This window comes from Schistocerca nitens, chromosome 1, assembly GCF_023898315.1.
Source record: "Schistocerca nitens isolate TAMUIC-IGC-003100 chromosome 1, iqSchNite1.1, whole genome shotgun sequence".
Classification (NCBI taxonomy): domain Eukaryota; kingdom Metazoa; phylum Arthropoda; class Insecta; order Orthoptera; family Acrididae; genus Schistocerca; species Schistocerca nitens.
Window position 1 is genome coordinate 793143676 of NC_064614.1, and position 13289 is coordinate 793156964.

The window sequence follows — 13289 nt, forward strand, 5'->3', positions numbered from 1 at the left end:
AAAAATGATCTTACTAGCTTTTTCTGTGAGCTACCAAAATGACTTATTGTGTACATCATAACATACTACAAGTAATGTTGGTGTTATGCTATTAATGAGATTGCTTTACAAGATTTAGAGAAGGGAGGGGGAGGTTAACCTGCATAAGCAAGATGATTACCTCAACATATGGTAAAGATCCACTCAAATGGTGGAACATAAAATGTAGTGGCTTTGAACATCAGAATTTGCTAGGTTCCATTTATTCACTGCGTATATTAACATGGCATATATTTAATAGGTTTTAAGTTACCTTAATGTGTTCACTGATTACATAAGTATGCTGATCAAGAGGTCAAAATAACAACTGAGCAAGATAATTTAAAAAGTAGTTCCTGTCAATAAAATCCTTGTGAGTGTGTGACCGCATTGTGCTGCTATTGCAAGCAGCTTTAATCAGAGTAAATTTAGCTCATTCTACAAGGAAAGAGCAGTAAATATATTGTGGTCTTTTCAGTGGAACAATCCCAGCATTCACTTTAAGCATCTCAGAAAAACCACAGGAAACTTAAATGTGGATGGTTGTGCAGAAGTTTGAACCCTCCTTCGTTCCAGGTCTAAGGCCTTAACACTGTGCCACCTTATGAGCTACGTGGTATTTTGTTTGCTTTAAGTAACAAACTTGTATCAACGAATATATCTCAAGACTATGAATAATTATAAACGAGTCACATAAACAGCTACATTCGTTACACTGCATGCAGCTTTATTCTGTTTCATATACTACAAGCCAATACACCTCAACTCCATTCTATATCAGACTGTCTTCAAGTTGCTGCTTATAAATCTATATTTGAAACACAAAAACGGCAGCAGAAATATGTAAACAACAGTGTAGGATAAGAATGGGAACATTGAGAATCAAATTACACTTTCAAAAAATAAACAAATTATTGGTGTAATATCATAGAGTAACAATGTGTAAGGTGCATAAGTATCTGAAAAATATACAATTATATTTTATACCATCTTCTTTCATTACAATAAAAATGGACTCATTAATTTTTACTGGCTGACACAGGAAGACATTGTCTCAAATCCTAGTGAAAATCATAAGAATCAAAATTTATCCGAAATGAAACAGAAGATTGATGTTTTGTCTTCCCATGTGTTTTGGTAGGGTTTGGTAATCAGTTTTATACAATTTTTGTCAATATAAAAATAACAGACAGTAACAGTACATAATATGATATAGAGTAATTTTCTGGATTGTAAAAGTTCCCTTTAAACACTAAGTCCTTTCTTTCAGCAATACTAGTATGCAAAGACTGCCATGCATCCAGAGACAACCATTCTTTCACATGCAACAGCTTGTCAAATATTTTTCTCAGTGAAAAGTTCTGAATAGACTCTGAGAAAGTTTAATTACATTGTCTTTCCAGTTTGGCTCAATGATATGTGGATGATGGCAGTAAACGAAAACATGTACAGAAGTTTCCGTTAAAACTTGAATACAGGTGAGAAGTTTATTGCCATATCTCAGCACAGTACACAGTGGGATTTGGTGCTTGATTGACGTTTTGAAACTATTTGCTGTTAAAATATTCCATGTGTGTTTAGGTTGAAAGCTAATTTCCAGATTTTATTCAGATATAGATATAAAGCTTCATGCAGCCAACAAAAATGACACTGTTGTTATTGTGTTATGCACTGAGTGAGATCACAACCTTAGTGTGCCAGCCTGGGATGTAGAATATTTAGTGTTAGTTTGCAAATACAAGTAATTTGTCACAAGTTTTTTTTACATATTATTCCCATTGAGTAAGTTGGATAGTGTAAATATTGTATGTGCCTCCAGAAACAGTTTTGTATGTGCCCCCTGGCAGGTACAGTATAATTTGACAACGTTGAAAATGAAATGCATTTTTTTTTGTACATGAAGTGGAGCAGGTTAAGTTTATATCAACAAAAAAATTCAAAAGTTGAACATGAAAGGCATATAAATTAGCTTTTAGTTCAATGGATCTGGTTTTGGCATTCAGAATCATATGCCATATTCTCAGAGCAGACGCTTGACACACAAAAGATCTTAACAAAAAATGATGTTAAGTCACTCTTGGCTATGACAGTCTCTCATGTGCCATTGTGAAACCTGTTATCAAAAAGGAGGAAATATTCAGTCTGTTGAAATTTATGGCATCTATCTACCATGAATGCTCACGTAGGCACACAGCACTGAAGAAGTGGGTCCAATTGAAACTGGTGGTGGTAACAAACAATAAAAGTGACAATAATGAGTAATCTATGCCATTAGCGTTCCCTCATTTTATTATTTTTCTGATGGTAATGATTTTTATGACCAGTTCTATGTAATTTTCTGTATTTTATTGTATAAATGTCATAAAGAAAATAATGGCAAAATATACTGTTTTATGCTTGAAATGTGTTTTTTTATTTATTTAAATTTTCTGTTCTTTTACATTTCAAACTGTTGTACATCCATTCCTTAAAGAACTGCCAAATCCAAAACATTTAATAGCTCTCTCATTTGATGTTGTAATTTTCTTACCATGTTGGTTTGGCACCCACTGATAATTTCACAGCTGAATGTTTAGCCATTAGTCCATGTTATCCATGAGAAACAAATGAGAATGTCTTGAACATAGCCAAGATACATGTTAAGTGCCTCACAAGATGAAATTTAATATGTAAAATTTCTGTGCTAATATGAATAACAAACTTAATGAACTACATATCCCTCGTATTGCCCATTCTTCCATTCCTTGTTATCTCTCTAATAAAGTTAATGTTGATGTCTTTTTGAACTTCAACCTTGATTTTATCCACTTCCTTTTGTCATGTGACAGCTTCTGGGCTAATGCTAGATAAAACAACGAAGTATTTATTCTCTCAATAGCTAGCAAATCTGATATCCATCCATCATGAATTAGTCTCTAAAAGAATCTTCATATTCAAAATGTACTGGATTTGCATGTCATATTTTCTCCTAAGGGCTATTTCTTCAAAACAACTAGTACATGATCAAAGAAACTGTGCCCAAAGTTAAATACTATATTGCATTTAGGCAGAACTGTGAAAATGGCCAGGACAAACAAAAACAGGGTGTCACAAGTGGAATGGTGAATCTTCAGGGATATGATAGGAATAATCATTCAAAACATAAAAGTCCAGTAAACATGGGGCTCTAAGGTGCACACCTCAAGAGTCTTGTGTTTACTAGATTTATTTCTTTGCCTAAAATGATCACTCCTGTCATTCCTGAATATTCCCTCTGGTAACCCTGCATAACAATAAAAAGCATCAATATACACAATGTTGTAGTTAAATATGTGTTGGCACACACGGTGTGGCATGCACCCTAGTACATGGTGTAACTCAGTTATACTACATTTACCCCCTTCTCACTGAGGATTACACATGGGTTGGATAAAAAGTAATGGCAGCTTGGTTATAATTCATACTAGATGCTACTGACAGATGTTCATTGTATTACATGCCCTCAATATAATCGTCCTTCATCTATCACCTTCTTCTGTAAAGATGGAAGGCATCATTCACTGTCAGCACATCCATCTCTGTTGAATTCTTGGAAGAATTGAGCTATGGCACAGATAATGTCTTCACTTATGTTTTAGCATGTGCCATGAAGAGATTCCTTCAAACTGGTAAACAGGTTGCGATTGCACAAACTTGTATCAGATGAATATGGTGGATGTTCCAGTATATTCCACCTCCATGTATGCAGTTGGAAGCATAAGGAAGTACCTGAATTACAGATCATGTGTAAAAATTGTCTACAGTATACTTAAGAAGACTGTTGCCTTAACCAAGAATTTTGATTTATTATTTTAGCAACTTGTGGAGAGGGATCATAACCATCCTAAAGGTGTAGCATTGAATTTTCAATAATATATGAAGTTTTAGGTGCCAAGTACAGGGTTATTACAAATGATTGAAGCGATTTCACAGCTCTAAAATAACTTTATTATTTGAGATGTTTTCACAATGCTTTGCACACACATACAAAAACTCAAAGTTTTTTTAGGCATTCACAAATGTTCAATATGTGCCCCTTTAGTGATTCGGCAGACATCAAGCCAATAATCAAGTTCCTCCCACACTCAGTGCAGCATGTCCCCATCAATGAGTTCGAAAGCATCGTTGATGCGAGCTCGCAGTTCTGGCACGTTTCTTGATAGAGGAGGTTTAAACACTGAATCTTTCAGATAACCCCACAGAAGAAATCGCATGGGGTTAAGTCGGGAGAGTGCGGAGGCCATGACATGAATTGCTGATCATGATCTCCAACACGACCGATCCATCGGTTTTCCAATCTCCTGTTTAAGAAATGCCGAACATCATGATGGAAGTGCGGTGGAGCACCATCCTGTTGAAAGATGAAGTCTGCGCTGTCGGTCTCCAGTTGTGGCATGAGCCAATTTTCCAGCATGTCCAGATACACGTGTCCTGTAACGTTTTTTTCGCAGACGAAAAAGGGGCCGTAAACTTTAAACCGTGAGATTGCACAAAACACGTTAACTTTTGGTGAATTGCGAATTTGCTGCACGAATGCGTGAGGATTCTCTACCGCCCAGATTCGCACATTGTGTCTGTTCACTTCACCATTAAGAAAAAATGTTGCTTCATCACTGAAAACAAGTTTCGCACTGAACGCATCCTCTTCCATGAGCTGTTGCAACCGCGCCGAAAATTCAAAGCGTTTGACTTTGTCATTGGGTGTCAGGGCTTGTAGCAATTGTAAACGGTAAGGCTTCTGCTTTAGCCTTTTCCGTAAGATTTTCCAAACCGTCGGCTGTGGTACGTTTAGCTCCCTGCTAGCTATATTCGTCGACTTCCGCGGGCTATGCGTGAAACTTGCCCGCACGCGTTCAACCGTTTCTTCACTCACTGCAGGCCGACCCGTTGATTTCCCCTTACAGAGGCATCCAGAAGCTTTAAACTGCGCATACCATCGCCGAATGGAGTTAGCAGTTGGTGGATCTTTGTTGAACTTCGTCCTGAAGTGTCATTGCACTGTTATGACTGACTGATGTGAGTGCATTTCAAGCATGACATACACTTTCTCGGCTCCTGTCGCCATTTTGTCTCACTGCGCTCTCCAGCGCTCTGGCGGCAGAAACCTGAAGTGCGGCTTCAGCCGAACAAAACTTTGAGTTTTTCTACGTATCTGTAGTGTGTCATGACCATATGTCAATGAATGGAGCTACAGTGAATTTATGAAATCGCTTCAATCATTTGTAATAGCCCTGTATTGTCACGCTACTGTATCAAATAGACCTGACTCCTTGAGGATATCTGCATTGAAATTGATATCTGTGACCATGAGGCAGTTGTAAAAATAATGAATACCGAAATACAAAGGGCTACTAAAACACATAGAAAGATTTAAGTGTTCAGAAAACTAAACAAAGACAGTAGTGTCATAACTCAATGAAGAATTTGAAACTTTTAGGTCAGGACAGGACCATGTAGAGGAACTATGGAGAAAACTGAAAAGAATAGTTGACCATGCACCAGACAGATGCGTACCAGTACAACAGTTCATAATGGGAGGGACCTTCCATGGCACACAATCACTAAGGAAGTGGAGATTACTGCATAATTGGTTTAAAACAAAGCATAGGGCTATAGACAGAGATGGCCAATGAAACTCATTTGGCTATCAAGAAACCAAAGCACAAGACCTTCAGTGACTACTGTAGCAGAACATTCTCAAAAAAGCTTTCACAAAACCTAAAGAAGTTGTGGTTACATGTAAATGCTGTTGGTGACACAAAAGTTAGTGTCCAGACACTCATGGGTGAGACAGGAACTGAAACTGAGAGTAGCAAAACAAAAGCAGAAATGCTTAACCTAATTTTCAAAAATTCCTTTATAAACCACCACCCAAGGGCATTGCCCCAATATCAGTTTCCCACAACTGAAAAGATAAGTGAAGTAGATATTAGTGTCATTGGCATTGAGAAACACCTGAAATCATTATAACTGAAGAAACCCCCAGAACCTGAGGAATCCATATTAGATTCTTTGCCCACTTTGTAGCTATCTTAGTCCCTCTGTTAACTGTAATCTATCATAGATTGCTTCAACAAAAACCTTGCCCAGAAGTTGGAAGAAAGCACAGGTCACATCAGTCTACAAGAAAAATAGCAGAAGTGATCAACAAAACTGCTGTCAAACATCCTTGATGTCCATTCATTGTAGAATCTTATAACATATTCCAAGCTCATACATAATGAGGTACGTAGAACAAAATGACCTCTATGCTAACCAGCATGGATTTCAAAAACATTTCATTTGAAATCTGTCTTATCTTTCTCACATGACATACTGAAAGTTGTGGATCAGAGCAGTCAATTAGGTGTAGTACTTCTCAATTTCTGAAAAGCATTTGCCTCAGTACCACAACTACACTTATGAAAAATGTGATCATATGGGGTAGTAAGTGAAATTTGTGACTGGACTGAGAAATATTTTGTAAGGAGAACACAGCACGTTATCTTGGATGTAGTAGTAACGTCGCTTGTGCCCCAGAGAAGTGTGTTGGGTCACTTGCTGTTCGTGTTTTATATTAATGACCTTGCAGAAAATATGAATGATAATCTCAGACTTTTTGCAGATGATGCAGTTCTCTACAAGGAAATACAGTACAAAAAGCAGTAGCACAAATAGTCAGTCAGGTTTTAATAAGATTTCATCATGGAGCACAGTTCGCAGACTGCTTTAAATGATAGGAAATGTAAAATTTTGTCCTCCACAAAACAGAGAAAATTTAGTGTCTTGTAACAACAGTATCAATGACTCTCAGTTGGAATATCTGTGTGGAACAATTTTTAGGGACATGAAATGGAATGATCAATGACCACAAAGGCTCAGTCGTGGGTATAAAGCATGTAGCAAACTTTGGTTTAATTGGTTGGCTGCAAGGAAAGAATGTAATCAGTCTACAAAGCAGACTGCTCACAAATCATTCATGCAAACCATCTTAGAATATTGCTCAAGTGTGTGAAACCTGTACCAGATGGGACTAACAGGGAGTACTGGGCTTATACAGAGAAGAGCAGCAAGCGTGGCCAGGTTTGTTTGACCAGTGGGAGAATGTTAGAGATGTTAACGGGACTGAACCAGCAGACAGTTGAAGATATACTCAAACTTTTTCAAGAACAGGTTTTAAATGATGACTTCTAGGAATATAACACAAACCTGTACAGATAACTTCCAGGATTAGATAAATTACAACATCCACAGAGGCATTTAAACAGTCATTCTTCCTGCACTCCATACATGGATGGAACAGGAAAAGACCTTATAACTGATACAGTATGGTGCATCATCTGCCATGCACTTATCAGTGGTTTGCAAAGTATAGATGTAGATGGTAACTGCAATACGGTCACCCATGAATTAAAAAAATAATTATACTATATATTTTTAAGCAGGGAAAAAATGGATTGGTTCCTTCTACAAAGATATGGGTAATTCTGTTTCCAATGACGTAGTCTCTACTGGCCCATATTCTGGACCAATAATTAAATACCACATCCGGTGATCCTCAGCTTTACTATCCTCTTCCTAATAAAATCTACAACAGTGCCACACAACAGATTGACACCAATTGTAACCGTATCTGGAGATGACTGCCTAATGGGAGAGATGTATGACGGTCACTCCAAAAGAAATGCACACTATTTTTTTTAAATCCATCTTTTATTCTACATGTTTGAAAGTTTTACAGTGTGTAGATACATCCTTTAGGAACAATATTTTCATTTCTCCATATAATTTCCATCCCCCTCAACTGCCTTACGCCATCTTGGAACCAGCGCCTGTATACCCACATGGTAAAATTCTGGACCAACCTCTTGGAGCCACTGTTTGGCAGAGTGCACAAGGGAGTCATCATCTTCAAACATTGTTCCACGAAGAGAGTCTTTCAGTTTTACAAAGAGATGATAGTCACACAGAGCCAGTTAAGGACTGTAAGGTCGGTGTTTCAGTGTTGTCCATCCGAGTTTTGTGATCGCTTCCATGGTTTTTTGACTGACATGTGGCCGGGCATTGTTGTACAACAGCAAAACATCGTGCTTTTGCCGATGTGGTCAAACGCGACTCAGTCGAGCTTGACGTTTCTTCAGAGTCGTCACATATGCATCAGAATTTATGGTGGTTTCACTTGGCATGATGTCCACAAGCAAGAGTCCTTCAGAATCGAAAAACACCATAGCCATAACTTTTCCAGCAGAAGGTGTGGTTTTGAATTTTTTTTTTTTTTTCCTTGGGTGAATTTGCATGATGCCGCTCCATTGATAGCCTCTTCGTCTCTGGTGAAAAATGATGGAGCCATGTTTCGTCAACTGTCACAATTCTTCCAAGAAATTCATCTCCACCATTCTCGTACTGTTCCAAATGTTTGCTGCATACCATTTTTCTTGTTTCTTTGTGAGCCACTGTCAACATCCTGGGAACCCACCTGGCACAAACCTTTTTTAATGCCAACACTTTCAGTATTCTACAAACACTTCCTTCCCCTATCTCAACGTAGCTTGACAATTCGTTAACTCTCTGCACATTGTGTGGCGTGTGTGCAGTACGAGGCCTGCCGCTGTGAGGACAATCCTCAATATTGCCGTGCCTGCTTTCATCACGTAACCTGGTTGCCCACTGACTAACTGTACTGCGATCAACAGCAGCATCTCCATACACCTTTTTCAACCTCTTGTGGATGTTTCCCACTGTCTCAATTTCACAGCACAGGAATTCTATGACAGCACGTTGCTTCTGACGAACGTCAAGTGTAGCAGCCATCTTGAAGACATGCTGTGACAGCGCCACTCATGCGAACAGGTTGAATGAAGTTTGAAAACAAGTGGGAAGGATGTATTTACACACTGTAAAACTTTCACACATGCAGAATGAAAACTGTATTTTTACAAAAATAGTGTGAATTTCTTTCGGAGTGACCCTCGTATATATAAATTTAAACCAGGTAGTACCATCAAATTATATTTTTCCAGCTTTGATGCACAAGAGGTGCTAAAGGCAGAGGGACGGGGGATGTTGCAAGACAGAAGGTAAAAATTCAATAATATTTTCAACAATTTTAAGAAATTTAAGTGTGATGTTAATGGTGGAAGCTATGTAAGTTGGATATATGCCCATCATCAGTGTCAAATACAAAAAGACAAAATCAGAAAATTGGTAAACAGTGCATTGTGTACGATCGGTAGACAAGACTGAATGACATTCTGACTAAAATCAAGCACTTAAATCCAAAGTATTCAAATAGCATCACAGAACTGTACTATTAAAATGGGTGTTTCACAACAGTCTAAGTATCTGGAAGTAATGAAACAGTTAGCAAATACATATTTATGCTGACCATTTTGTATCTTAATTTTACAGTTCTACAGATTTTCAATGTTGTTTTTGTTACAGGGAAAGGGACTGTTTGCTACAAAACATTTCAAGAAAGGGGATATATTATTTCAGGAAAGACCCCTAGTTTGTTGCCAGTTTGCTTGGAATGCGTCATATGGATATCTTGCATGTGGATATTGCATGAGGTGAGACTAACAATTCACATGTAGGAATTAACACTTTATTGTTTGAATAACTAAATAATTTGTGCTAGATAAGGTTATCCAAGATGAAAAAGTGAAGTATAATCATTTGCTCTACAGTGCATCCTAATTTTTATATTACATGAAACTAGAAACTGCACTGCAGAAACTTGTTGTATCTGTGTATGAAACTATTTTAAAGAGCTTTATTTTCAGTGCTTATTTTTGTAACATTAATGAATGAATTGTTGGTTGCTCATTCAAAGATCAAAATAAGAAGAAGTAGAAAGAAAAAGACATCAGCCATTGTACAAGAAAAAGTTCCAAATAAAAGGGTGTTCTGTTTGCTATGATGTTGCTTTATCTTCTTCATTTTCGATTCCCTTATGCTTCCAAGCATTGGGGTTGCTTCATTACATCCATTTCTTCCATTCCTCTCTAGTCTCACACAATCTTTTCATTTCTGTAATTGTTTTTTAACACCTTTTTCCCAGTTTCTTGACCCTGTCTTCCCATGTGGTTTGGGGGGTCTCCCTCATCCAGTTCCCTGTTCACACATTTCAAATACTTGTATAGTTTTTCTTTCCTCTCCCATTCTCTTAAACACCCGTATCAATTTAACTGATGCTCCTCAACCACCAGATGCATTGCTTTCTTCTGCCCAGTCTCTTCTCATATTCTTTCATTGCTAACTCTGTCTCTTCTGGTCTCCCCTACTGCTCCCCTCATGAACTTCATTTCTATGACATTAATCCTACTAGTGGCAGACTTTCCATGCCATACGCTGTAACTGATGCCATAATGCACTATAAATTTACATTTTAGTTTTCATGCTTACCTCTTTCTTCCCTACTCTTCTGTGATTCATCTGATAATATTCTGAGTCTGCTTTGTTAGTTCTGTTCTTCCTTAACTATGTAGTATGGCTCCAAGATATTCAAAACTGTCTACTTTTCCAAGAGGCTTTCCATTACAGAGTATATTGAGTTCTTCTTCCTGCCTGTTCTGTTTTGAAACTCATATTACTCTGCTTTTATCTGCATTCATTATTATTCCCCTTCTCATCAGTGTTTTGTATTATTCCACTACAGCCTACTGAAGTTTTTCTGGTGTTTCAGCCACCAATAGTATATCACCTGCATAAAGCAATGTTTGCAGTTAGACTGTTTGTAGTCTTCAGATTCAAAGCTTTGTTCTTTGACTTCCCCTCTTGCATGTTTTTGTTACTTCATCTAGGAAGATGTGAAAGAGTAAGGGGCTGAGGCTATCACCTAGCTAGTCTTTCCTCCTTTGGGAATTCTCCCAAAGGTTCCAATATACTAGATAAAGAATAATTCTATCCACAGCTACAACAGAATGTGGACAAAGAGAGAGCCAGAAGACATCAATTAATAATAGGAGGAGATTTTAGTGGTAGAATCACTCAAGACCAAAGATTAGCATGTGGTAGCATGGGTAGCCATGGTGGAGAGAGAACTCAAAACAATAGAGGTAGGTGTCTGATAGAAATCTGCATGGAAAACCAACTGGCTAACTCCTTTTTTCCCTCACAAACAAGTCCACAATACTACCTCTGAATCAGAATGTAAAAAATAAAGCATTATCAATTACTTTATATATCCATAGTGTATACAGAATTACATCATGGATGTGAAGGTTGTATGAGGAGTAGCACTTGATGCAGATCATAGACTGTTGGTGATGGACACTGGGTTCAGGAAACCAGCTAAACCTAAAACAAAGAATTCAAGTTGATTAAACTGAAAGAATTTCAGAAGGAAAAGAAAAAGGATCAGTATGCAGAATTGGCGACGACAAGGCTGCTAAGTAAAACTAATAAGATGACAATATTAAAGTAAAGTGGATTGTGTTGATACCAGTCTTACTACAGTCAGTAGAAGATATATGTGGGAAGGTGGTAGTAGATACAAGGAAGAAAAGAGCAAGTTTGTGGAATGCGGAAGTGAAGCAGGTGGTGAAGGATAAGACAGAAACCTGGAAAAGGTACATAAAATCTCATTTGGAGAAGACAGGTTGGAGTATAGCGAAAGAAGGAATGAAGTGGAACTTGTAGTGAAGAAAGCTAAATGGAAATCTTGGGAGCAATTTGGAAACGTGGTTGAGGACAGGGCAACACGAGGAGCTTCTGGAAAACGAGGCAAGCACTAAGAGGGGAATATGGGAAGCAAACAAGGACAATTAAGGGTGAGAGTAAGCGAGTGTCAGAGAAACCGGTGGTGCTTGAGTTGTAGAGAAGACACTATGAAGAAAAGTTTTTAAAAAATCCAGAGGGAGTACACAAAGAAGGAATTATTGTCCGACACTATGAAACTATGAAAGACCAAGAAATGGAAGGAGAGGTAAAAGAACATGAGACTGTGGAAATGGTGGTTAACCATGTTAGAATAGGGAAGGCTGCAGGACCTGATGGAATAGCTCCAGAAATAATCAAGTATGGTGGAGCAGAGGTGGTAAAGGATTCCTAAGCCATTCCAGAGAGAATGGTAGGAGAATAATTTCCCAGATGAATGGAAGAACTAAGTTGTTCATACCACTGCATAAGAAGGAAAACAGATCGAGTGCAATACTACGGGGCTATCTGTTTATCAGCAGTAGTCTTATAAAGTCCATAGTCATATATAGAAGAAGAAACCATCACTTCCATATTGCATAATTCTGTAAACCTGAACTGCATCTGCTGAGGGGATACTTTTCTGTTTTGTTCTTGGAGGAAATTGTACACAGTAGCTTCTGTCCTGAAGGATGATACATCAATGAAATTGCAAGCATTTCTGTCTTATAATAAATAATGTCATTGAAATCACTGAAGTGATACCTCATTGATGTAAAGCAGTGCTGGTCCTTTGGGGGCCATGGACTGTATTACAGTAGCTTTGATGTGAGCTATTATGCCATTACGTATGTTCTCCTCTCCTATCTTGAGTTATATTGACAGGACTACTTAGCACAGACATCATGTACCCCTTGTATATAATATTGAGTCAAGAAAGGATATTTTTATATTTGTTTGATGTGGGAAGGTAAAGCATTGTGTATATGGAAAATTCCAGGTTGTACCATTGTTATGATTCCATAATAAATTGGCTGGGTGGGCCTGTAGCCTAGTCAAAGGAGGCTGATGGCTCCTTAGTATTCAAATCAATCTCTGGAGAGAAAACAGTTTCATGACTTTAAAGCTCTAACATTTTCTTCTTTCTGCTGAAATACTTTGCCCGCTATTGTGAACAATGATTTCAATGTTTTTCTTGAAGTTTTAGCTCTCTATCAGCTTGTGAAGTACGTTAAAAAAATATCAAATCTGTGGTTGGCAGAAATACATTTATTGATCTGTAGGTACAGAACCCTAATCTCCTTCAAAGTAGTCTCTTTCAGAATGCACACACTTCTCCTAGTGCTCCCTCTGTTGCCAGAAAAATTCCTGGAATGCACCTCTTGGAATGGTGATTAGCCAGGTCAACACATTCTGCATGATATCTTCTCCTGACTCAAATCCCATTCCTTTCATGGGCATTTTGAGTCTGGAAAATAGCCAAAAGTCATGCAGAGCCATGTTGGGGAAGAAGGGAGCCTGACAAATTGCAGAAATGCTGTGCTTAGCATGGAAAATCAGAATCAGGTGCACAGAATGGGTAGATGTGTTATCATAATGAAACTGCTAAGTTTCTTCTGCCTACAAAGCTGGTGATT

At 37.9% G+C, this 13289-nt stretch overlaps 1 protein-coding gene across 2 annotated transcripts in view; it reads left to right on the forward strand.

Moving 5' to 3' along the window:
• LOC126262331 (histone-lysine N-trimethyltransferase SMYD5) overlaps window positions 1-13289 on the forward strand; it is a 78832-nt gene that overhangs the window by 7373 nt on the left and 58170 nt on the right. For both annotated transcript variants that reach the window (XM_049958890.1, XM_049958899.1), the window contains exon 3: window positions 9457-9584. In XM_049958890.1, the coding sequence (XP_049814847.1) occupies window positions 9457-9584 (128 nt within the window). The remainder of the gene's footprint in view (window positions 1-9456; window positions 9585-13289) is intronic.